Source organism: Pseudoliparis swirei, chromosome 2 (assembly GCF_029220125.1).
Source record: "Pseudoliparis swirei isolate HS2019 ecotype Mariana Trench chromosome 2, NWPU_hadal_v1, whole genome shotgun sequence".
Lineage (NCBI taxonomy): Eukaryota > Metazoa > Chordata > Actinopteri > Perciformes > Liparidae > Pseudoliparis > Pseudoliparis swirei.
In genome coordinates, this window is record NC_079389.1 from 9758209 (window position 1) to 9785903 (window position 27695).

A 27695-nucleotide genomic window follows, 5' to 3' on the forward strand; every position below is an offset into this window, starting at 1 on the left:
ATAACAACACTTTCGACTCAATGCTGCATATTTACACATCTAGAGCCGAGTGATGTGAGTATTTCTCTGCATGTTTGAAGTTACATCAAAGGGGAGCAGAAAAGCGGAGCATCACAGTGTCATATTTTTTATTTTTCACCTCCACTTTTCATTTTGATTGTTTGATTAATTAAACTCCCGCTGGCAAACAACTGTGGCTTATTAATTATGCATTCGTAATGATTTGAATGTTAATTTGATGAGGTTTTCAATAATGAATGCATGTTTTCGAGATATCACCACTCCCTGGCTTCTGCGGCATGAAGAGAAGTTTTCAGACGCACACCCGCACATGGTGAAATAAAAGGCATCATCAACAAACAGCAAGCATCAGCCTCCATTTTTAAAAACAATACTGAACCACGCATGGAGGTGGAGCCATAACATACGGCAGAGTCTAATTGGGGAAGAATGGAGACAGAAATAAAGATGGCTAAGGTACTCGTTGAGTGTCTCTGTTTTATCCTCTCGATAAATGAGCAGGATAATAAGTGGAGCTGCTCTGCTGACAGACAGGCTGCTCCAGCTGTTCCCATAATTCGACAGGTATTATGCTCTGGCCCTTAGCAGCCTGCTTTAGCAGACTGGCACCTAATTAGGCACGGATTAAGGCCAAACAGTCCCATTTACGTGGATTGCATCATGAATACAAACTGGCTACCCTTTCTCCTTCAGGGGCATCAGGGGTAAATCTAAAAATGGCGGAGGTTTGCTGAAAAGAAGATGCTCTGGGCCCTAAACCAGATTCCCTCACAATGAAAACTCTTTTCCCCTACATTGGGGGTGGTGTTCATGAGCACACACTTTTAACCCTTCCCACCCTGGTAGACAGAGATGAAACAGCCTGATTTACATTTAATTCAAATTATGTAAATCCACTGGTCGTGTCCCAAACCAAACATGGGACACAATGTCGGCCGCCTGCAGCACCCAGCAGAGATGGCCTCCATTGTTATTCAAATTTGAGGAATGATGTATTTCTTTCACACATGTTCCAGGCATTTAATTAAACTCTTGATGGGATATAATATGTTCTCTCTACAGATACTGATAACCACTCATTATTTCCACTTGGCAACCTCCACATACGACCTTACTGTGTCTGTTTGCGTTTGCTCTTGATTGGAGGGTCGGCGCGGCTTGGCATCTGCCTCTGCCACCAAAGATGTGCATCTATTTAATGGTATTAGAGGGGTGTACTGCACGGGTAGAGGCACATCCCCGGTAGGCAAGTCCACGTGCACCATCAGCTTGACTCTGCCAATCCCTCCCCTGGGCACTTCCTGGTGCTTCTGGAGGCACCAGAAGCTCTCCTCCATTCGCCTCTCCTGACATTAGCATGCATGAGGTCTCCTCATGGCAGGAGTTCTGTGTGCAAAGTCTTCCTCTGTTACTCAATTCTGATTCCCGTGTGGATTTTCTTATTGTGTTATTAATATTTTATATTGGTCCACTCTCCTCTCTATGCTGATGGATTATGAAACAATGTGCTCCCTACGCCTTAATAGAAGACATCCAGTCTGAAATAGTCACATGGTCGTTGTGTATTGTTTGTTTCTTCGTGGTCGTTTTGTGTCGGTTTGTAGTTGTTTTGTGCATTTCTTTGTGGTTGCTTTGTGTCTCTTTGTGCTTATCTTGCATCACATTGATGTCATTTTGCTTCTCGATGTAGATGTTTCATGTTTTTTTGCATCTCTTTGTTTTCATTTGAATCCTTGTAGGTATTTTGTGTCTGAGACGCGTTTTCTTTGTGCCCTCCGACCTCTTGAGTCTCTGGGTCTGTGACCCAGAACGCCTGTTCTTCAATTCATCCGTGTATGCTGATGATACTATTGGAGCAGTCTTGTTTGGCCAGTATTTACGGTTTGTTGTAGTTGAAAAGGTTTTCAGATCCTTGAATTGAATTAAAGGATCTGAATACTTCTATAAAACTACTTTAGCAATACTACAGTGTAGAAATACACCTTTTCTCCTCCTTTAGTTGAGTGCATTCATGTAACGCTCATTTCTTGCAATGCATCATTCAACAACAATAAGCCCAGCACATACATTCACAGTACAGTACTTCAGTAGATGTTCACATGTTACTTTCCACCAGTGATTGTTCTCTGGCTCAAGGAAGTTATATCTTCTGGAATTTAAAATTGAATAATGTGATAATTGATTATAGATATATTTTTCCGCCTTCACCCAAAGAAGGTTAATTATTTATTAATCTCATTATTTTTACCTCAACTAACTGCATCTTGACTGCACCATATTGAGAAGAATGCTGCCTGGTCTTTCACAATAACTATCCTTAAACTTAACTTCCAGAGTTGTACATATCTTGAACCCCAGCTAATGTTTCAGAGGCCTTATCTTCTTCCTGTATCTGCTGTCTGGCTCATGATTCATGTCTTCCAGCCACTATATCTCCTAATGATATGAACTTTTTATATTCAGAATATAAGGTTGAGGGCAGTTATTCAGGTGAATAAGTGAGTTGTTAAATTGAGGATTAATTTCCCACTCTCAAAATGTTTCGTTTGAATAATTCCCAAGTTGGGAACAACTGCAATTGACACCAAATGTATATCATTCAGCAGCAGAAAATAGTCCAACACATCCACTACTTACTTCCATTTGAGTAACATTTACTCAATACACTTCCAGTGCCGATAGTTCATTCCCAGATATTGCTGTTCCCTTGTTTGAAATCGCCCTTTATGTTTATGAAGATTTACGTTATGAACAAATGTGCTTGGGGTGAGAGACATTAACTAAGTAAGAAGTTATTTCAAGATGGACTTAAGCTGATTTTGTTATAATCCTGTAATTTGTTTAAATAAGAAACATACAGTATATTGCCAGCCTGATCACATGAAAACACGTTCATAGTTTATGAAACAGAGACTATCTAGATTTTCTTGTTTGTTTCTGTTTCATAATTTATAACCATTGATTCACTAATGACCACAGCGGTGAATTGTCTTCTGATCTCAGTGCAAGGACACGCACAAAGTGCTGTCGAGGTGCCTCCTAAAATGCCTCCCAAGATGTCTCCTAAGATGTCTCTCAGCTGAAGCATCATCCGACCTTTTGCTTCGACATGCTAACACGAGAATCCTCTTCACTAACTGCTGATCAGTGCAAAGTCTTATCGATTGGCATCTGAGGATTGATTTATTTTAGAGATGCGTCAAAATGTAATATTATTACCGGTAATTGCAATAATTACCATATATAGATATATATATATAGAGAGAGATTAATATGAAAGTTTTTTCAGAAAAATGTGATGATCATCTTTAGAAATAAGTAATTTTTTGCATGTAAAGCTCTTCTTAAAGCTCTGAAACATCAGCCATGTGCTCTTGACATTGGCTTGCAGTGTCGACCTCCACATCTGTCCCCCTCCCCCTCTATCCCCCTCCCCCTCTATCCTTACCCAATGCACCCTCCCCCCTCTGCTCCCTGACCAGTGTTACTTATTGCTCCCGTATCATTGTCGGCACAGTTGTGTTGATTTATTGGCTCTGCAGCCATCGTGATCCCCCTCATTAGCTCCTTCATTGCGCCGTTGATCATTTCATGGTGGGCCATATTGTACACTGAGTTTTATTGAGCTGGCTCTGAGAACATTCCTTTGCTTGGTGGTTATCATGATAGAATCCTTATTTTTTTTCCACATTTGAGCTTCAATACAATAAGTGTATTTAACACTGATATCTGCATACTCAAGACACTTCAGATGCCAACTCCATTTCCTCATGTGCTATTTTTGTATTTATTTGTTATTACAACTTCTGTGTCTCCTCACTGTATTTGTGTGAATATCCCACATGTTATGGTTCCTATCCACAACAGAACATTGCTGTATTGATGAACATTTAATATTCAGGAATTCACATTGTAGACCTACTAAACCTGCCACAATAAATCACATTAACTGTTCATGATTCAGCCACCTATCGTCATTAAATTACTAACACAGCTCGTGCATCTGTTAATGTATTGCTGCTGCTGTGCCGCTTTATTTTCACTGGATGTGATCAATTAGGTTTATCTTTTATCTTAAATTCAGAGTTATTTCACTTCTTCTCTTAGCTCTATTAACAATTTTTTTTTAAACATCACATCAAGAAATGTTTAATATACCACCAAATAAGCAGCTTTTAAAAAACATCTGTAAATAAGCCTGTTCTTATTATTTTGTCCACTCATTATCTAAGCAACAACATCCAGAACACCAAATTCAAGGTTACTTGAGCAGGTTAATTAAAGATTCCACTTTGCTGACTGGACAAACAATGCTTAACATTTTCAATAAGATATTGATTTTATTGAAGGTGAAAGAAAGTATTTTGCTTCTGGATGATGCTTTGCTCCACTGTCTTTAACGTTATGTGGGGTGGTCAGCATTTACTCACCATTATGCAGAAGAGAGCAGCTCCACTCTCACGATCTCGTTGGATATACAGCAGCGGGTGAGAATTTCACACACAAGCTTAAGAAATAAAGTATGCAAAGCGACCATATTCTGCTGTCACTCAGAATTATGTCAATCAAGACACTTTTATTTTTCACTGAATTGTATTTTATGAAGTTAATAAGTGTTTCTTTCTTTTCATCAATAACCATAATGAGGCAAGAATCCATCTACATGGTCTCCCCTTGCACTGTCTACGATTGTGCTACTGGATTTTTAGATTCATTACGACTCGTGAAAAATAATCAAGTCCATTTTTGTCTCAACAGCTGTATCTTCCAATTTCTTCAGCACTAATTTGAGTCAGCCACCCTTTAATGGGATTTCCATTAATCTACTAAATGGGTTTAAAAACAACTCTGATGTGGATTTCAGAAATACTCATGTGAACTTTGAAAATGTGTTTAATACAGAACACATTTGGCAGATTTGTTTTTCCGTCTCTGTGAGCTCCTCGTGTTCTCGCACCATCTTCTCCAACAGTCGTGCATGAGCATGATGAAGTTAATGGGATTACAGAACAGGCTGCAAAAGGCTGCTTACCCAGGATTTAACTACCAAATGTTTAAGAGCAGTGCCGAGCTAATGAGGGCACTTCTCATCACACATGAAGGGGAGTCAGATTACTGCGGTTTATCAGATGACACTGGGGACCGCGAGGTCACCGCTTTCATTGGCGCTATTAAAGCCTGCTCATAAAGTGTATTATAGCGAGGTGAAACCGGGACGTGTCTGCCTGACACAGGCAACATAAACTCCTCAGCTCTGCTGTGCCGGCTGATGACAAACCTGTGAATCCAAACTCTGAGCTGTGAGAGGGACAGACAGATTTCAGCAGATGTTTGTCGTCCTCGGTTGTCATATGAGCATCCGGTGTAGTCCGTGATTCTAAAGGTCCGGTGATGTTCTGTGACGCCAAAGTTTAATATCTTATTTATTTATCCCATAAAGCTTCCTTGTTATCCATATACATTCAGCATTATTTCTTTATTAAACACTATTTCAACACTAAAATGTGTATTAATCCGTTGCTAAAAATAGTCCCCAACATTGGACATGGAGATTTGCCTTTATTGATTCACCATCACAATATTGTTTTGCAGATGAGAGCAACTGGGTCTGTTTTCTCAGCTTTGGTAATTAGATCAGCCGCTATAAAGAAGAAAAATAACTTGTCATAATCAGAGATAAATTAATGAATATTTATAATTGTTTACAAATAGCATCTTGCATGCAAAATAAGAAAAAGAGATGTCTTTTTAGAGCGGGTAGTCATAGAAACGTGCATGTAGGATCCTCAGATTGTCCCCTAATCGCATGAATGGGTCCTTTGTTTTAAATGACACCAAACGATGACATCTCTTTAAAGAGTAACACAGAAGTCTCTCTCTAATCCTTTAAAGTGTGCCAAGTCCTTCACTTCACATTTGGAGGAGCAGGCGTGTAAGGATTTGATCCTCAAAAATAAAACTCATCAGTTTATTAGCTGCAGCATGAGTCATCTTGTTTCTTACTTTTACTCCTTTGACATCTTCCATTTAATTTCCTTCTTTGAATATAATTTGATGCCACTTTTGAATATCTGATCCAGTAGCTCTATGGGTAGGTCAAGCTGTGGAAAGCAACAAACAATTATTGGTCAAAAAGCACAATATTTGCATTTAAAAAACAACAAAGACATAATCGCCATTGCTGGCAAAAGGACAACACATTGAATCTCAGGTTTTGCTCTAATAAACTCTTTGAAATCCCAAGTTCTTGTCCTGAAATCATGATCGATAGTTCGGTGCTCTTTCCTTTAACCAGGCTGCTGTGAAAATTGCTGTGTTGTGATGATTGTTGCCACTGATTAAGAGACTTGCAGCTGCTTGCTTTCAAGCCAGCGAATGAATTAATCAGGACAACAAAGACGAGCTAATCACTGTTTTAACATTCCTCCATTAAATGAAGTGATGGCTAATTACGGTTTGTGCTTTCAGAAAGGCTTCCAGAACATTTCAAATTGCTTTGAAGTCAGAAATCTTTGATTGGTTATTCTAAAAGACCTCTTATTTTAACATTACACTGATGCTTTATCATTTTTAGTTTATGCTAATGTGCACAGAGATACAATCACCACTATTTCATGTGCTTTGAACATTGAACTCATTTCTCCTATACATTTATGTAAGTCAGAGCATTTACCATGTTCTTAGTTAGTTTACCCAAATTACAATAAAACATATGGTCCTGCTTCTGTTCTAGTGGTGTCCGGTCAGACTTATAGTTTTTCTTTAGTTTGTACAGGATGTAATCTCAACTTTTCAAATATGAAAAAGACAACATTTTGTCCTCTTACCAGTTTCCACATGAAACAGTTCACGACATGTTTTGTTGCTTATCTTGAACAACCCGGTTATGAATTCTGAGAGTTTCTGTGTTTTTTTTTGGTGAGCCGAGTGCCATATAGTCCCAGTTAGAGGGAAGGCGGACATCTCTACGGCCGATATCTCAAAAAAACTAAATAACAGTTTTTTTATGTCTGGAAAATTACCTTTTTACTTGATTTTTAAAAACAAATATGTATTTACTTCCGGGTAATATAAAACATGGAGCTCTGTAACATGTCAGCCATGACAGATATTGATCTGTCCAGACGTGGTGATATTTTCACCCTTTTATTACATTTAGGTCTCTTTGCTAACAACACTTAAGCCTTTTTATTGTTTTTTTATCTAAAATCACAGTTCTCCCCTATTCCCTTGTCAGGGAACTTCATCCACAATATTTTAAAGCCATGCAGACAATGACTTTGACACTGTTTGCCACATTTTGGGTCTGATCAATACACAGTACAGCAGAAAAGTTATTAAAAAAAATGCTGTATCAATATTTTCCATATATAACAATGTATTTTTATTTAATTTGATTTAATTTGATGCATTTCTGTCTTCTTCCTTTGATCTATTCATAATCAAGTCAGCGCTCGAGTTGTCTGACTGTGTGTAATCAAAGTTGGCACGTTCTGCTGATCATGAGGAGAGGCTTACCCAAACAATGAAGGAGAGAAGGCCCGATTATCAACATCAAAATGGGTTCCACATCACTGGTTGCAAGTCGGTTCTTTCCCAGCAGGGCGAGGATAGTCATTCACATGTTAGTTCACATGATACAGAAGTATAACAAATACTTTATTTGTGGTTTGCTGCACAATTGTACAGGGGTTGTATTCTCACAAAGAAACACAACAGGTTTTTGTCTTCACTTGTACACTGGGTCTGTTTGATGCACGATGAAAGTTATTTCTTCACACTGAACTTTTACACTGACCCATCATGAGTTGAGAGCAAGCTGTTTACTCATCCGATGGATACAAAGGATGGTACATTTCTACTGTCACAAAGTCAGGCCTCTGGAGGAAAATGCAGACCTCTTAAAACAGACAAGCAGCCAGAGGCGAGCGAGGCGACGTGTCGACAATGAGCCACATTGTCTTTGCTTAACGGAGCAGGAAGAGATTGTGGAGAAACTCTCAATTTCACATCGCTTTGAAATAAATCCAGAGAATGGAGAATGGTTCAAGGCGATACTTGCAGCTGTATTACCTCTGCAGTTACTCTCCCTTTCTTCTTCGTGAATAATAGTGCTGGTGGTGGTGGTGTTGGTGGTGGAGGGGAGTTCCACCTCAAAACAAAGAGAAACTGTTTGAAAATCTTGGCAAATTACATTCATTGGCTCTGCTTCTGTAATGTCTTATTGTGGGACTAAAACGTACTTTTACAGCTCAAACTATTGTTTTTTTTTCCGTCTCCCTCTGTCTGCCTCATATATTTTTGTGTTTGATATGCTAACAAGCTGGCTGCATGGGGAGCGGATCAGCCACAGACACTGGTCGACCAGATGTCCACCAGCCTCTCTGCTCTGGATAATTTTGAATGATTTGATATTCATTGCGGGTGGATTTGAAAACTGCCTGGAGCCAAATGCCTTGGATTGGACAGATATAAATACATATACATGAATATGTAACTGCTGGTTACTGGTGCCTACTGCTAAGTATGCCATGGCCCTGCTGATGCCCCGCCCACTCCTCCTCTCTACCTCCATCTGCCTGATGGATCGTGGAGGTCTGGATCGTGGTCCATGCCTCCTACCAACTATTCATACACTCTGTCATATTCATTGATTGTGTTGTTACTGTGTTTTAATTTGTGTATAATGATTCCTTTTGTACACATTACATCTATTGCACCTGTCCATCCTGGAGAGGGATCCTCCTCTGTTCTCTCCTGAAGGTTTCTTCCCTTTTTCCCCCGTGAAGGGTTGTTTGGGAGTTTTTCCTGATCCGATGTGAGGTTCTGGGACAGGGATGTCTATGTGTACAGATTGTAAAGCACTCTAAGGCAAATTTGTAATTTGTGAGAATGGGCTATACAAATAAACTGAATTGAAACAATTGAACTGGTTTGGTTTATTCAATAATCAATGTCAATCACTTTGTCGTTGGTGGCTGCTATGATAGTGCACTATGCCCTACTGTTTGACTTTGGTACCAATAAGTTCTTTTCATAGGATTTGTCCAGGCAGATTGTGTCATATCGTTGGGCAGTGTTTCTAAAAAAAAAAGTTCTGTTAATTGTTATTGAAAGCTGAACTCAAATGTATCTCAATCTGATTTATAGTCACAAACACATCATCCAGAACCTCAGGAACCTCAGGAAGTCTCTTTGTGTGAAAAAGACACATGCTGCTTTGAATAGAATTTGCTACATTATATATGTATGTATAATAATAATCCTTTAATTAGCTGACGTTCACATATTTTCCTGTCTGCACTTATTTGAAAACGTGTGAAAACCAGAAACTGACAAATAATCGCTCGGAGAGGTGTCATTTAACAGCTGATTATCGCAAAGAAAGATGACTATTGTGAGCTCGAGCTGATGTGTGAAGACAACACAATGCAGCTGTCTGCGTCTGCATCACACGGCCCTGAGTTCAGCGGTAAAGAGCCAATGGTGCAGGAAAGCGATCACATGTCTGATGTCAAAGATCGATGATTGTTCAATGCTCCTCTTGACGTGAGTCGTCAACCATCCTCTTCTCCTTGACCTAACTGAGTGCTTTTCTTCCTGTAAACAGAAGTATATTTCGAAAAGACACCATGTGACATATGGAAACGGACTCCCTGAGGGGCACGCTATGCGAACACAACCAGAAACACATAGTCGTGTTCTGTCTCAACCAATGAGTCGTTTCAAACTGATCGATACGGCCAGTGTAACAGGAACTCTTGTATTATATAGTCCTAGCATTAGAACATGGAGGGCAATAGAGCAGCACACTCTACATTATTTATTCCTAATAAGCCAAACATTACGATTGTATTAAACATATCAAGCATAAGCATAAGAAGAATAGAACATGCTGTTGAAGTGGTTTGAGAGGTTGTGTGAACACCAAGCGTCTTCCTCGTTGGTATCTGTAATGAATTCAAGTTGACCACAGCTCCGTATGGCACAACACTTCTGAATATGAGCATCCTTTAGGCCCACATGAAATGAGTCATTAGAATGGGGAGTTATTTTTACTCAACGGTCTGCCTCCTTCCTCACTCCATTCACTGCAGAGGTGTTCACGCTGCTGTTTCTAATGCTGTCAGGCATTTTCAAGAGCTGAGCCCAACATATTTTTAGGGATGATTTCGGCTTCAAGCTACTTTGCCACAGTTTTGGAGGGCTCCGCTCTGAGAGTATGTAGCTCTCATGCTAATTACATTATGAGGTGTCGTTGTGCATTTCATGGTTGACTTGTATTCTTTTTCCTCCTGGTGATATTTACACATGAGAGAGGGATTTTTATAAAGCACTCAATTGCTCAGAATGCAGTATGTTTGCAGTGCAGTGTAGTATACGGCACACTAATCAAATGATTCAGACATCAGCATCGATAAAATACCTATTAACAGCTCCGCCTCATGGGACCAGTCAGCTAATTTCAGCTGGTGGGATAACCAGCAGAGTATTACAGAAGTCCACCAGCTCAGAACAATGTTTCTCATGGGAAGATGGCGCTCTGAACAGATGCTGCTCTTCTGCAGCAAGTGATAGATAATAAGGTACAGCATGGCCAGCGCTCCACAGGTTTGTGTCCTCTTCAGCCAAAGCAGACAGCGAGCAGATTAACCATCAAAAGTCGAGCACTGCAGCCAGAATGTGACGCTGGGCCACCTGTCTGCAAACAATGAAGCTAGAAGAGCGGATCATTGTTTACATTTCTTTTATTCCTGGATGCTGTAGTGCTCTATGCAAACCAAGATATGAAATAAATAAAGTAAGTAAACAGTATTGCTACACGCAGGGCATCCACATAAGCTGGTGTTGTAAAATATAATATAATATCACAAATAATACATTTGCCACAGAGGGCTTAACAATCTGTACACATACGACATCCGTGTCCCGTACCTCACATCGGAGAGGCACATTGAATTCATTAAGGTGTATCAGTTGTCACTGTCACAATCTCTTTTTCATCTGAATACATGTATAACGCCAAATTACATGAATGTTTCTCGGAACATTTTTAAAATTAGTACACAAAATTAGTGTGGAGGTGAGCATGTAGAGTATGTGAATCTATACTTTCGTTCTAAAAATAATATTAAAATATTTCTGCTAGCAGACTGCTGTCCTTCATGTGTTCATTCAACCATAATGCATATTGCAACTAGTAAAATAATACTAATCCACATTTATATACAGTCTCTACTGCACACCTATAGCTGTTAATCGGGATGGTAAAACATGTGTGTAAATATTCCTTTGTCTTGAGAACAGAAAGGACCTCTGACCTGGTGCCTGTTATTGAAAACTGATTGTGTAGGAGCTCATTTTGAAGTCTCGCTGTCTTTCTGGAAGCCTTATTCTCCTCAGGGATATGGAGGAGTAAGGTACAATTACATAACTGATAGAGCTGCTCCATCCATCCATGCTCAACCATGGCCAGCATGTGCACTCAGATATTCCACCCTGGATGCTCACACAGGGAGCTTTTCAATCATTTATAAAACATTAATACATTCAAAGGCTTATTTTCAGATATCTTGATGTTTTTATCTCACTTTTTGAAAAGGTTAATGACTGTATTTGATACCAGGCACTCTGAAGCACAGTAGGAGACTTTGCCAAGTTACTTATTGACACCCCAAAATCTTTACAGCTCAACATTTTGAAAAACACTTATTCACTCTTGGAAAGACACAGAATGTTGAACTATTTCTCCAAGAATATATGTGAAAATGTGTGCTGTTAAAAAAGTAAATGAACCCTCTACAGATCAGAAATTCCTTTGCTATTCTGTTAAAACACCCAAAGATTCACTACATATTTCGCTAAATCATCCGATCCTGTTATCATCACCGTGTTGCCAAAGTAGCTGAGGTACAATGAGCCATTCATCATGCTCTCAGCACTGGTACTGAGACTGTTGTTGGGGAATCACAGAGGTAAAAGACCACTCAAGCCTCTTAAATATTCTCCACAGTTATTTCTCATTCCATATAATATAAATACAGCCATTCTTTATAAAAATAGGTGATTCCCAAAGTAGATGGCTTTGTGGCAACTACGTTGATTCTCAAGGATTAATGGCATCATTTGTACATGGCTGAACAATTCCACTCCTGCCACCAGAAAAGAGGCTAAGTGTGTCTGATGGCATTGTTTACATAACATGCAACAATGTAGAGTAGAAGTTTGATGGAAACCGCATCTCTAAACTTGCAACATATTTTTGTTATACTATTTTGTCTTTTTCCTTATTAATAGTACTTTTGCACATTTCATTTTAAAAGACTGAGGGGAAACGACAAAATGTTGAAGGTATTTTCTAAACCTAAAAGTTAGAAGATTATTCAATTATTTTATTCATTTCTACCAACTAAGTATGAATAGAAACAAAACATTTTCAAGGATTAGCTGCTTATTGTAAGTGTTAAATGTGACTTTGATTGCACGTCTTTGAAGCACTGAGACACTGTTATGTTCAGTTGCTGACATTTTAAGACAACACCGTTAACTGTTAAGAATTAGAATCAGCAGTGCACATATATCTTTGTGTATAATAAAAAACAGAAGAAAAAAAAGACGGGGATTTTTCTGCGCAATGCATGCATCTATCAGCACTGGTTCATTGAGAAAATATTCCTCTCTTTAAATGGACCGGTGGCACAGATCTATCCATTGCAATATATTTGCATATATATATATATTTGTATATATATATATATATTTGTGTATATATGTATATACAGGACTGTCTCAGAAAATTAGAATATTGTGATGAAGTTCTTTATTTTCTGTAATGCAATTAAAAAAACAAAAATGTCATGCATTCTGGATTCATTACAAATCAACTGAAATATTGCAAGCCTTTTATTCTGATTTATTGCTGATTATGGCTTACAGCTTAAGAAAACTCAAATATCCTATCTCTAAATATTAGAATATCATGAAAAAGTATACTAGTAGGGTATTAAACAAATCACTTGAATTGTCTAATTAACTCGAAACACCTGCAAGGGTTTCCTGAGCCTTGACAAACACTCAGCTGTTATAAATCTTTTTTTTACTTGGTCTGAGGAAATATTAAAATTTTATGAGATAGGATTTTAGAGTTTTCTTAAGCTGTAAGCCATAATCAGCAATATTAAAAGAATAAAAGGCTTGAAATATTTCAGTTGATTTGTAATGAATCCAGAATGCATGACATTTTTGTTTTTTTAATTGCATTACAGAAAATAAAGAACTTTATCACAATATTCTAATTTTCTGAGACAGTCCTGTATATATATATAGATAGATAGATATATACTTTATTAATCCCCAAGGGGAAATTTGTCGTGACAGTAGCAGCAACACACAAGAATAAAAACAAAACACAAAATATAAGAAACAGGGATGAAAGATATAGAAGTATACAAGTAAAATAAAAGTAAAATACAAAACTAAATATATATGTAAATAAATATACAACACACATGCATACACAACACACAACAACACTGACAGATCAAATACAAAAAATATTAAATATAGACAGAGTGCAAAAAGCAAAGTGTGTGTATGAGTGCAGAGCAAATGAAATGAAATGTGTGTGTATGTGTGTAGTGCAAACAAATGAGATGTGTGAAGTGCAGATCAACATATATATATATTTGTATATATATATATATTTATGTGTGTGTATATATATATTTGTATACAGTATATCTCTCTCTATATATATGTGTATATATATATATATATATATATATATATATATATATGTGAGTATGTTTGCTTGTCAAGAGTAAAATCCCACACCATGGTATATATATATACAGTTTAAAACACAGCTATGACAATAACCTCACACTCTATGTATTGTAAAGCGTGTGTTGTACGTATGTTCTGACCTTGCTGTGTGAATAGCGAAGCGCGATAGCAGCTCCCCATACATCACTGTCAAAACGCTGACTGTTCCAGCCACATCCAGGTAATCCATTTATACTGGTAATTTGTTCCGCGTTTCTAGCAAGCTCAGCAAAAAAATAAAAAGATTTCAGCTGCATCTTATGCATATGTGCTATTTCCTGGTGCTGGTGGCTGAACAATATGTTGCTTTTCTTTGCCAATGATTCACATTGTCTTCCTACCTTTAGGTCCAATGGATGCTTGTAGATGCTTGTAGAATGAATGTGCGAGGTGTTGTGTGCTTCACTATAAATGGCAACACAATGGTAAAGTACAGCCACTTCAGTCACAGTGTGAGGACCTACAATGGAGGACAAGATTCAAATGGCTTTGTTGGATGGCCGACACTGTAAAGCTTTAGTGTGCAGGAACCCTCATTCTGACATCAGTCCTCTGGATTTTTTAACTCTATTATAACATTGGCTTTCACTCCCGCCATCATGCTGTGGTTTCCTGTCAAAAAACATTGATATAAAGCCTTACTCAATGATGAGGTTAGTGGATCAGCCGCTTTTTACTTTAATTTTAAGCTTTTCAGTGTTGCATATCACTAAAGCGGCATCTCTTCATTTGCTTTGGTTATGAATTATTATTTAAGAATTAAGATAAAGATAACTGTTATGTATCTCAAACAATGAGTGCTACGCGAGAGATATAAATCATAACCCTGAGAGCTTACAGATCATGAGAGTGAATATTGCTGTCCCCTTAATGGGTGTTTCTGTTGCTGCTGGGGCAGCAGTGCATTACAAGAACATGTCCTTACGTAACAACCTTCCTAACCCACAGAAATAGTCACATTAACAGCTTAAGGCTTCCAAGAGAGAGTGAAGATATAAAGAAATAACGTTTTAAAGAAGAACATTTTGAGATTGTGCCAGTTGTGGGGTTAAATCTAAATCAAATCGTGTACATTTTTGTATTCATCCTAGATCCTTTCATCCTTCATTATGTTACATTATGACAAAGTTAATATTCTTAAGGATTGTAATACCCACAATTGTTGCCTCTGAACTTCTTTTACTTCTAATCGTATTACACTTTTGATTCTTTTAATTTGTGAATCAGCTGGGCCATGACAAAGGACAATAGACCTTGTGCTCTCCCATGATCTCTGTGTGGAGGATGTGAACTTAATTGATGTTGCATTCTCGGATCATAAACTAGAGCTTTTCTAGGTTCCCCACTTCTCTCCTTCAAACCCCCCACAGTGAGTTTCCCCTTGAATTCACCCTGTTTTTTATTCTTTCATGCTTTTACTGAATCACAAACACACACTTTAATATCAGTGGACAGTTTGGCCTCCCCATAGAGCAGCTTGTCAGTGCTTTGAACAGTTTCTTCACCAACATTTTAGATTCCATAGCTCCATGCAGGTGTAAGAAGCTGAAACCTTCTTCTCTGACATGGTTTGGTGAACATGTGCAGAGACAAAGCAGAAAGGCAGAACACAACTGGAAAAAAGATAAACTCAGTGACTCCCTTGCCTCTCAAAAACATATAATGTACATAATTAAAGAAGCAAGGAGCACATTTTATTTCTAATCTGATCAGTAAAAGGGTGACAATCACATATTTATCTTTCAAACAATAAACTCTGTAATCTGCTAATTCAGAAACGATCACTTAATTGATTTATTTTATGAATAGCAATGAAACATTTGAAGTCTGGCTTTCCCTTCCTACACAGCAATGACACTGCTCTGGTCATGGTCACACATGGCCTTCTGCTTGCCACCAACTCAGACCTGTATTGCACTTTAATTCTTCTTGACCTCAGCTCAGCCTTGGACATCGTGGACCACCATGTTTGGATCAGCCGTCTGAAGAACTAGGTGAGCATCAGTGATGTGGCGCTGGATTGGTTGATGTTATCTGTCGAACAGGTACTTTTCTGTAATGCTTGGAGATGCCACCTCTTCTTGTCCTCCTCTCCTCAGTGGGGTACCCCAAGGGTCAATATTGGGTCCCCTCTTGTTTACCTACGTTACGTCTAGGACACATCATGCGTTGACAACACATTTATTTTTATTGCTAGAATATTTTTTCTGGAGATCTATGGCAGGTTAATTCAGTATCCTCTTTCACATCTCTTCTGAAGACTCACTCTTACAGTGTGGATTATTCTCTATGTTCTGGATTATATTTGCTTTAATGTTTTTATTGTGAAGTACTTTGTAACTTTATTTTGGAAGGCACTATATAAATGAATGTGTTATTATTATTATTATCAATATTACTACTACAACTACTACTACTAATACTACTAATAATAAATGGATCCAAACATTCAAAGAAGCACACTTTTTCAGGGTGGACAAGGATGGACATCTGTACCAGAGAAAAAATACGGTACTGTATACATCCATCTTCAAGAGTGCCATCTCTGGACATGTTTGGGAAACAAGCAAATCAATCAGCGTCTATTAGAGCTGCGTTCAAAGCAAACCACATCCTGGGAGTCAGACTCTCATTCTGCACTTAACAGCAGGAAATGCAATTATGGTGCAAACCCTTCTAAAGTGCTCAGGGTCTGAGAGGATGAACGGGTGAATAAAAGACTCTTACTGTCTTTTATCTATAGCACTCCCAGGTACCCTCCCGAGCAGAGGCTTTCCCATGAGCATGAGAGAGGAGAGCTGCACTGGAAGCCCTCCGTTTCATGTGTTTCCTGTTGTGATCTGAACCTCGTCATACACCACAGGTTGGGATACTATTCCACATCAGCACTGATCTTCAAACACTCCTTTTTTTCTCTCCTCCTTTGTTCATACTCTCATTTTGATACCTCTCTGCTGAGGTGGCATGGGGGTCCTCATTGATTTCCGTAGAAGAGTCTGTACAGTCACACCCTGCAGCTGCCCTCTGTTAAAAGGTGAGAACGCTGCACTTTAACAGCTGAGTCTGAATTAGACTCTGAACCGTGGGAGCATAATCACATTTGATTTGCAGTGTGAATCACTGAGGCAGGTTGCGGATCCTTTCTCCCACATTGCCGTCTTGATACTATTTTGATACGTAATTTGCATGCACTCAAGACGACGCTCGCATCAGTGTAAACCTCAAGGAAACCAACATTAAGACAAAGAGAGACAAGGCTCCCAGCTTCCAGACATCCCAGGGTACCTGGGAGTGCTATAAGGCTCCCAGCTTCCAGACATATGCTCTTAAATTCTTTACTGTATATTGTATCTTGATTTAAGAAGGGTTAGGGTTAGGGTTAACTGCGAACAGGGAACATTGATTCATCATACAATTTATTGAACTGGATTAAAAATATATTGTTTAATTCCATACGGTGATGTTTGAATTGTTTATTTGTATGTTATTTGTAGATGTAATATAACATATTATGCAATTCAATGTCCTTCCCATGATGCACAAAAGACATGTGAAATAAAACATTGAAAGACATTCAAGTTGTGGAGGATTAAAAGCAAAGCTCTGACAGAAACTCATTTTCTTTCAGGAGTAGGTTATTATTTCGATTTATTCTTCATCATTTTGATTTATCATTGATATATTTTGATTTTCTCTTCATATATATAGTTCATATGATAGATGCTGAAAGTGAAATGTGTCTTTTGTTTGAAAGCTAGAGCATCACTTTCTATCAAAGCGTGCATTCAAATCAATGATCCTTTTTTTTCTTGCGTGCTTGGTGCTTTTGTGCTTATGCTCGTCGTGGTCCCGGCCATGTCCAGTTTCTGTGACAACATGATTTTGAAAATAACTCCTCTCTAACGGCCCACTGCTGTCGCAAGTTCGGCAGGCAGCAGCCCACTCTTGATGCATGACTCATTCATTGCTCATTATCATCCCACCCTCATTTCATCCTACCCAAGGTCCCCTGCTTGGATATCTGATGCAGACGGTTGTGTGGGGGCGGGGTAGTGGATACTATAAAGCCGGTGTATCCATGCTGTGATTGGCTGGTGGGATCCATTTAATCTGCTGCGACTACTACAGGGTCCGCCCCTGTACTCCTCCCCCTCGCTCTCCTGCCCTGACGGCATCCATACACAATAGTGTGCTGTCTCCGTTCCAGGGAGAATATCAGGTCTGCACAGGGAGGAGAGGATTAGCACGGCCAGCCAGCTCATCTGCATACACGTTCCCAGAGAACCACATGAGCACCCAGGGCTGCACCTCTTTTGTATAAAACCTGGCACTCCTATCACAGAGGCTCCACTTCATCTACTGTCACTGCTGTGAGAGGATTTAATAAGGACCACATTTTTTTCCGTTTTGGATTATTTGAAATTATTTTCAGGATCTCTCTTTTTGTATTAACAATTTATTGTATGTGATGTCTCTATTTAATTTGGGACAATGCAAGTATTATCATTTGATATAGTCTTGCTCTGAGCATCACACAGTTTTCCCTTCGTTTTTTGGGACTTTTCCACCGAGGTTGTTTCTTCATTTGGGAGACTGTAGCACCACAATGCCATCTAGAGAGTCCTACGAGGTTCACAAGGAAGAAAAGTCCATGGTGCAGAAGGCCAAGCGAGAGGCCAGTCAGGAGGATATTCTGGCGGCAGCTCTTGGGATGAGGATGGGTCCACAGAAACCTCCAGCCACTTTCTGGCAGCCACTTAAACTATTTGCCTATTCACAGCTCACCTCACTGGTTCGCAGAGCCACGCTGAAGGAGAACGAGCGGACACCCAAATCTGAGAAAGTCCACAACTTCAAGGTGAGACTTAAAGAACTCTTATCAGCTGCTGCCTCTCCAAAACATTGCATTAATTTCATCATGTGTGGCCAGAGGGCTGTTTCTCATGCCTCCCTTGTGAGAGGAGGAGGGGGAGTGTTACAGAGTGGGAGAGAGGGGATGAAAACAGAGCTGTTTGGGTCTGTCCAGTGAGCCTTTATCAAAAGAAAAATATGTTGGGTGGTCTGTGGACCACTGCTGTGAGTTTGAGCTCCAGATGGACAGATTAGGCCGATGGAGAGGGGAAACAGAAGAGGAGTGTATCCCTATTTGGCTCAGGCTCACTCTCCTAGTTTGGCTGGTTAATGGGATGGAAGCAGCAGGTGAAATATCATCTTCAAAGCTTTCAAACAGCCGATGCTAACCAATCTATTTATACTGCATTAATTAATGTCGCATTTTAACATGTGAGCAGTTCCTGTGATCAAAACTCCCACAACTAAAGGTCTCACAATGTGAGTTCATCTATGATGAAGTGAGTATCAACAACATCTGTGTGCTAAAACAAGTCTCGAAATTTCAAACATTCCAAATTAAGCTCCCTGATAGTTAAACGTCACATTTATCAAAAATAAACTACAGTTGTAGTCCTACATTTTCATAACCTTCTGCCTCTGAAATGAATTACATTCACCGCCTGCATGTAGCTGTTTTTCATGCCAGTAAACCGAAAAGAAAGACAGGATGCAGTACCTATAGAGCCAAACAAAGAACAGTTATATAATCATAGAAACAGCACAACTTGATTCGAGATATGTTAAATTGTTTTGCTAAGATTTTGAAAGTTTCAAAAGAAAGGTCACATGACTCTCTCCAGGTGATTGGCATAACCATCAGTTCATATTCTTTAACACATTGATCATATTATGACTATATTTACCAGAGCGGTTTGTCTGTGTGCTGTATCTGCTGTTGACTTAGGAGGACAACAGGGAGAGCTGTGGCTCTCAGAGGCCTTCCTGATTGGATGGGCTCTTGTCCTCTGGAGGATTTTTAGGACTTCCTTTCTTTCACCAGCAAGGTTGCCTCCCACGGTTACCATAACACGTTTCCCTGACATCTGGCACCTGCACTGATGAAAAGTCAAATCCTACTGTCATGACAAAGCCTCAGTATTGTCAGTTTGAGGGTCTGCTTCAACAACAATCCTCCTCTGCCTCATTTAAAGTGGCAGCATACAGGTCTAAAAAAGGAGATATGGTGTCTATAAAGCAAGCGGCTGCAACTCCCCACTGCCTCCCCATTGCACTTCATTACTAATGTCCATCACTGTCCTCCTCTCTGTTGTAGGTCCATACCTTCCGAGGACCTCACTGGTGTGAACACTGTGCCAGCTTCATGTGGGGACTGATGGCTCAGGGGGTCAAATGTGCAGGTACATGTAGTTCTCAGGCTACTCATTCTTATATAAACTGCCTTTGTGGTACATCCGTGGCGTACAAAAGGGGGGCATTGCTGTATATGGGTTACTTGGTTATTAGTGCAACTGGAGCTGGATTATTGAGTTTTAATCGAAAATCCCAACAGTGGTTTGTGGATTAGTGGTTGTATAATCGAGTGAAATGAGAGCTTTATACATTGTAGCATGCACTTTACCCTACGTTAAAACCTTATTTTGACCTACATTTCCCCCTACTGCTTTTTGAATTATATATATATACATATATACAGTATACAAACCAGTAGAATAAACCGTTTTAGCACTGACAAATTATTTTTTTAAAGTCTAAAAGTAGCTCTTTAGTTTTTTGGGTGAGTTATTATTACAATAACAAAGGCCATCTGTGATTCTACTTCCATGACTTTAATGGATAAACATGTGCTGCATCATAACCTAATAAACACACACCAGTAGACTATACAGCAACAAACAAGAATAATATGATTAAAGCTGAGATATTTGTATTTTTCCAAATGCATTTCGTCATTATGGACCATAGTGTTAGCATTTTTCTTTTTTTTACAATCACCTTTAATCTGTAATAATGTTCAACCCTTAATTTATATTCCTTTACTTTCTGTGATACATAACACACATGCTGTGACTTCTGTTTCACTGTAGCTGTGGAATTCGTTTCACATCCCAGAATCAGTGTGTTTCTTTGATGTTTTATTGATGAAACAAAGTATGTCACACAAATCTGTGGGAGCGCTGGCCTTAATTATTAACATTCTGACTTTGAACGCTGACAAAAATAATAAATAATAATAATTCATGAACTCTTATTTTGCCATTTCTTCAGTCTGGGCCACAGCGACCAGAATCTAGGGCAGCGAAGTCTCACATGATCCTCAAATTTGCATAGCACATTTTTTTTCTCCCACACCCTTTTCTTTTTGTATGTGTGAACTGTTTTTGGCCGCGTGCCAGAAAGCCAGCCACTGCTTGTGCTTGTTGTGCCACATTTCTTCATCAGAGTACGCCCCCCAGCCTCATCCCATCATGCCCATGAAGGAAAACAAAGATGGCATGTCTCTATAATGAGGAGCAGAGCTCGGAGCGTGGGGAAAGACCTCTGTTTCCATATACATTAAAATTCAGCGGCTTCAACCAAAGAGCTAGGTCAAGCATCTCAACCTCCATTTAACTGACTTGGTTTTTTTTTTAAAAGAGAGGAAACAGAGCATCCATACAGGGGTACATTTTGTTTTCAGTTCCAGTCAGAAGGAAACCAGTTTGAACTGATAACTCGGCTGGTCGACATGGTGATAGTGTGCTGATTAGAAATTAGCAACCAGCCACCATTAAACCTTATCTTAGAGCCCTTTTGGCCAAATCGGAGTAGCAGACTCCTCTCCATAGCAACAGAAACGGAGCTGACGGTGCAGTAAAGCAGCATCCCCTGTCGCTTGGCTCCGTGTCCCTTGGGCCTCTTTCTCACCCTCACCCGGCCCCACCTGGGACCCAGGGCCGCCAGTGTGCTCACATGGACAACGGGAGCTCCGCAGACCTGTGTCTGATGACAGGCCATCCTTTATTGCGCTTCCTGTCTCATATCCTGAAGAGAATCATCTCTTAAAGTAATTACATTTCTGCATCACTGCATATCAATGCAGGCTTTTCTCCAGGGATCCATATTAACCTCAATACTGTCTGTGATCCTCCAGAAGCATATAGATTCTTTTCTCATATGTAATTTAACAAATAGCGATATTTCTGAGGGATTACAATTTTATTTTTAAAATGTTTTTGGAATGAAAAATCAGGCGGCATTTGTCAAAAACCCTATCAGTACTTGGAGACGGCTCAAGAGATCCAAGAGTTTGAAGAGCTGCCCTATTTCAGTCTGGGAAACTAGGTCTCGTGTAGCCCGCAGCGCCTCAATTGCTGCTTCCACAGCCATTGTTTGTGAGCTTGGATTTGGAAGAGAATAGAGCAGCAGTAGCGTTCACTATCCCTCCTCTAGGCCACAGCATTTTCAGTGTTCCTCTAATTCCCTCCATGCGTCTCTGTTACAAAGCAGAGCTGCAGTCTCTCTCTGCGTCTGCTCTCCACGGGCTCCTCTGTTCCCGACAAGGTGAATCCTGCCCTGAAACAGCTGCGCCTCAGGCCCCGTCCGCTGTGACTGAAGACAAAACGCAATGTGTGATACTTAAAGTGACATCATGACTGATATGCCATTTGAACACCCAGTGTGGTGCATCCTGGGCCTGAAAATATCATATAGGAGAGGGAAAAAGAGAGAGGATTTCCCACTATTGATGATTATCTATAGCATTTTTCCTGTTGAATTACTATTAATTTTTTTAATATAAATTGAAAATAGACACACACACATTTCCTAGATTAATGTATTGTGGTTAATCTTTGTTTCATTTAACTGTTCTTAATAAACAAATCGCCCTCTGGAGGTGACTTTGGATCAATCCGTTGCTCAAGGTGACTTCTATGTTCCGTGCGGTGCAGAGAGAGGAGCTCTCCAGTGGTCATGTGACATTGAGGGGGCAAACATTGATCAAGGGAATTAACACTCCTCTGCAAGCCAAAACATACACAAACCAGCCAACCAAATCCAAATGATCCTGATGTTGAATGTAAATTTGCATTTTAGTCCTCATTTTAGAGATAAAATGACAGACTCACAAGAAATAATTTATTAGACTTTATATTTTCATTGACATTTATTTCCATTCCATTTGGACTCTTTTTAAGCTACATTGATTCATGAACTATACCTGCTGTATGTCCATTTCTGTAGATTGTGGTTTAAACGTCCACAAACAATGTTCATCTCTGGTGCCCAACGACTGCAAACCAGACCTGAGACACGTCCGTAAAGTCTACAGCTGTGACCTCACGACCCTGGTGAAAGCTTACAACACAGCGCGGCCCATGGTGGTGGACATGTGCATACGTGAGATCGAGTCTAGAGGTCAGTTCAGGACGTCTGTATGTGTGTGTGTGTGTGTGTGTTTCATATGTGTACCTCAATATAACACAATTTCCCCCTAGATGTAAATATGCAGTTTAGTTTATATACTAATTGAATAACGATTGTAAAAGTAGACTCAGCTAATTGGCCGAGTGGAGGCTTTCTATGAAAGGAGTATAGTGGTCAAAGAAAGGCTGTAATAATTGTCACCACTGTGAACCTAATATTAACATTTAAATGGAGCCTAATTTATAATGTTGAAATATTTAGATCCATGAGAAAACATCTGGTAGTTTCTCTTACATTTCTTTCATTGAATTCCAAATGTCTTTGTAGTGGTTTAAAAAATGTATATAAAACAATGAAATGTTGAGCTTCAAAAAATTTTCGACATGACATAACTGTTAGTGTTTAGATCCCAACATAACCAATTGAACTGATGCCACTTGGATATTGGACACTTACATTTTATCTCTGTGAAACCCACAACATATAAACATCAAGTATTATATACAGTGATGGAAAATGCAGAAATTACCCACTGGAAATGTCCACATTCAGATGGATGCTTCTCTAAGTACTTTTAGTTTTTGAAAAAAACATATATTAAGTACCATTTAAATTTCATTATTAAGCATTCAGAAGTGATTACACTTAATAAATAAGTATTCCATTCCTCATAAGATCCAAACCTGTACCAACTTTCTTTGCATCCATGAAGACATTTTGTACTTATTCGAGGACAAATAATCAAGCTCATGGCCGGTCAGGTCAGGAAACTGAACTAAACAAAAGTTGGTCTAAATGTATGTGTTTTTAGGAAATGCTAAAACTAATAAATATAATTAAATTACATTTAACATATTAAGCTGACATTGCACAGGAGCCCCCATGAAAACCATCCCTTTAAAATGTCATTTTAAATACATTATTGGGATCCTGTTTCCTGTATTTATTGCGCTTTCCTCTCATTTTAAATAAGCATTCTACAATATATACAACTTAATTGGAGGTGCTTAGAGACTGCTTCCATTACTAACCGAGGTACTGTTTTCAGGCGGGGGAGTGACTGAGAGGAGTGATAAGAGTGCTGGTAATTGTGAACGTGTAATGAGGAAAACACTTACTCTGTTTCCTGCTGCCTTATTTGATTGCATTTCAGTTAAATCATTCAACTATGTAGAAAACTCATTGCTCCCTCATTGTCTGCCCTCTAATATATGTCTGTGGCTAAGTTTGATTTATGTCTTTATTATTTTACCCAGTGATGCAGAAAACTATTGGCATGAGCCCATGTTGTTCTATTTGTGACATTGTGGACATTTTTTCCTTAATTTCCTATGCATATTTAATGGTGTTTAATGGAATTTCCGAAATTACCCAAGGCAATATATGCTGTTGAATTTATTCTTCATTAATCATGAAAGCCCTGACAATGTCTGAGAGGTTGTTTTCTTTCATTGTTATTATGTTTGTTCCTCAAGGACTGAAGTCTGAAGGCCTCTACAGAATATCTGGATTCAGTGATTTGTTGGAAGAAGTCAAGATGTCGTTTGACAAAGGTATGCGTTCCTTTACTGATTTCTAGCAGCCTGTAACATGATGTCTGACATGGCGTGTTTTCACGTGTTTACATAAGACACAGAACACTACAGCTTAATGAGAAAGTGTCACATTTGTGGAGGATTACTGTCCATCTGGGTGTGCAGATCCGATCCTGACATGTCCCTCTCGCGCAGGGTTTCAAAGTGTTGACAGACAGGGAGATCTCATGGGACACGAAGCTTGGATGTACTCTCACTACCTCAAACATATGAGAAATAACACAAAAAATTCAGATTCAGAAGAGACTTAGTGAGAATGAGGCTGTCTTTGCCCAGTGTGAATCTTAACTGTCAGAAAAACCCTGCAGCAGTGGACTAGAATCTACACCAGATCCGCCTGTGGGAGATCATCCATGACAGAGTGTCACTCCTGCTCACAGCGCTGTGATGTTCAGTCTGCCAGCACAAGTAGGCCATGGCCTGCTCTGGAAAGCATGCATAACTGAGGGAAAGTCAGAATAAAACAGGCCAGGCGGATGATACTTTGCAAAATAGAGAGAATATTTTAGTTTTTCCTTTTCCACCCACAGTAACACAATCTCTTTCCTCCTCAATTCACACGATGATGTGAAAGTGTTGATGTCAACCATTTCTAGCGTGTGAAAACACTTCTTCTTGTCTCCCTTATTCCATCACACATCCTCACAGATGGCGAGAAGACAGACATCTCAGTGAATGCCTATGAAGACATCAATATCATCACGGGTGCACTGAAACTTTACCTCAGGGATTTGCCTGTTCCCATCATCTCATACGATGCTTACCCCAGGTTCATCGAGGCTGCAAGTAAGTCACAACAGTCAGAAACACACCTGTTTTACTGCGCTGGATGCTGCTGCAGATAAAGATGGCAAGCAGTCCCTGTTGAGCTTCATGTCGCCGTCTTCAGGTGGTTACACATTACAGACATTAGCTGCAATAGTTCATTTTTAAAATCTTTATTTGCAGAACATGCCAGATGACACATATAGTGGCTTAATTGTGTCAAATCGGAAATGTGTGGATGTAAGGAAATCAAAATGATAAAAATAATATATACCAATGATTAATTTCTGTCAAAACTGATTCCTTAAATACGTTTTTAATGCATACATTCGGTAGTTTGCAGGTTTCTTGTGTTAAACTTTGCTCCACAGCATGTCATTTTTTATGTATATGGCTGCTGTGAGCACAACAGCCCTTTGCTGTTATTTAAAATGTTGCTTACACAGATTGGATGGTTATTATTGAGAAAAGGGAAAACATTCATTGGTCATTTTCCCCAGTTGCATTTGGGACAGAATTGCTCAAATGCAGCGACAGCCGACTTAGAATATGGGTGAACACTTTTAAAGCGGAATCCCTGCTGCCCCTAATTTGCAAAAAGCGACAGTCAAGGACACATTCACAATGTTAATCTGCATTAGCCATCTCAAGCAGCCTCAGACTTCCTCTCAGAGACTAATGGCTCTTATTACCCCACAGGAAATAACTACATTGATTTCTGTGTGTCCTCTGAGGTCAGAGAGTGTAGTCTGGCCTCTCTCACCATACTCTCGTCTTTGTTTCTGTTCAGAGCTCACAGACCCAGAGAAGAAGCTGGAAGCTTTCCGTGAGGCTCTCGCTTTGCTGCCGCCATCACACAGTGAAACTTTAAAGTACCTCATGGCGCACTTGAAAAGGTGAGCAATGCAAAGAGCTAAAGACTGGAGGGAAAGAAGGAATGGGTTCTAGAAGAGGGATGATTATGTATTGTTTTATTAAATTGGACAACACTCACTTAATTCTGGGTGGCTAAATACCATTTAATGATGTTATTTTTGAGATTTTGAGATTTTGTGGGCAGAGTGATTAAAAAAGGGGGAAGTCTAATGTTAGAAACACTGGGAGGGCTTTGCTCAAAAAGAAAGAGAAACTTACTGTGCAGTCCCCCTCACCACAAAACTCATTTTCATACAGTCCCTTAAACTGAATTAATCTGTTTTTCCAACTTTTTAATACTTTTTCTTCTTTTCATCCATATTCGCAGAGTCACACAGAATGAGAAATACAACCTGATGAACGCAGAGAACCTCGCCATCATTTTTGGACCCACCCTCATGCGCGAACCAAACCTGGACGCCATGACAGCACTCAATGACATCCGCCACCAGAGACAGGTGGTGGAGGTGCTCATTAAAAAGGAAGATGTGCTCTTCTAAACACAGATCAGGACTTTTATAGAACGGCTATCTAATCATTCCTTTGTGTAAAAACTTGAATGACTGTTTGTATTACATTGAGCGATACATTTTTTTAAAGCTCTTTATATGGACTAGTGCTGCCCTAACATCTCTCCTTCCCTGTATCGGGCGTGGACGATGAACTTATGAACTTTACACTTCTTAGTACTTTATGTCTCCCCATTTATGTCGGGGGATTTTCCGAAGCTGACAGGCCAGCGTGCATGGTGCAAGGTCTTTGTTGCTTTGTAGTCGTAACCCAGCATGTGTTAAGATCGTGTAGCGCTGAGAGTTCTCATTTGTCTGTTTTGTAGTAGTTATAGTCCACAATCCCAGCTGCCTGCTGGGCTTTTTTCGGTCACACATTGTATAGCTGGGTGTAAAAAATATGCTACTGATATTTCTGGGGTAATTTCTATGACGCTGTATTTTTTTGATCTCCTCAACTTTTTTTAATGTGACCTGTAGTTGAATGCGCCTTTCCTGTTAACGTGTACACACTGGTGCATTTGCCTGACCGTAATATTTTATTGTGTTTAAAACAGCATTATTTGTGAATTACATTTTTTTATTGTAATGTTTTTGTACGCAACTTGTGCATGATCACTTTAATTTATTAAACCTTACTCTGAGAAATGCTGTGCTTAGTGTGTCATCTCACTTACTATAATAAAAATCTACATCAAATTGTGTTAAACCTGTTTTTGGGCCACTTTTGGGCAACATACACAAGCTGTAGACACAACTTCAAAGTTGAAAAGATAAATGTGTTTAATTTTCATTTGGAGTTGTGTTC

At 39.3% G+C, this 27695-nt stretch overlaps 1 protein-coding gene across 1 annotated transcript; it reads left to right on the forward strand.

Moving 5' to 3' along the window:
- The first annotated feature begins 18108 nt into the window (after nucleotides 1-18108).
- On the forward strand, nucleotides 18109-27585 carry chn1 (chimerin 1). The gene is made up of 7 exons (XM_056431695.1): nucleotides 18109-18703; nucleotides 20012-20096; nucleotides 22921-23094; nucleotides 24579-24656; nucleotides 25347-25484; nucleotides 26254-26359; nucleotides 26707-27585. Exons 1-7 carry the CDS (start codon nucleotides 18452-18454, stop codon nucleotides 26876-26878), a joined length of 1005 nt encoding a protein of 334 aa, XP_056287670.1. The 5' UTR covers nucleotides 18109-18451; the 3' UTR covers nucleotides 26879-27585.
- Nucleotides 27586-27695: the final 110 nt, after the last annotated feature.

Bases quoted from the DNA above. Each gene is read 5' to 3' on its own strand.
- chn1 (XM_056431695.1), top strand. From the start codon at position 18,452: ATGCCATCTAGAGAGTCCTACGAGGTTCACAAGGAAGAAAAGTCCATG. The intron at 18,704-20,011 runs GTGAGACTTAAA...TCTCTGTTGTAG, and splicing joins AGAAAGTCCACAACTTCAAG to GTCCATACCTTCCGAGGACC. The intron at 24,657-25,346 runs GTATGCGTTCCT...ACATCCTCACAG, and splicing joins CAAGATGTCGTTTGACAAAG to ATGGCGAGAAGACAGACATC.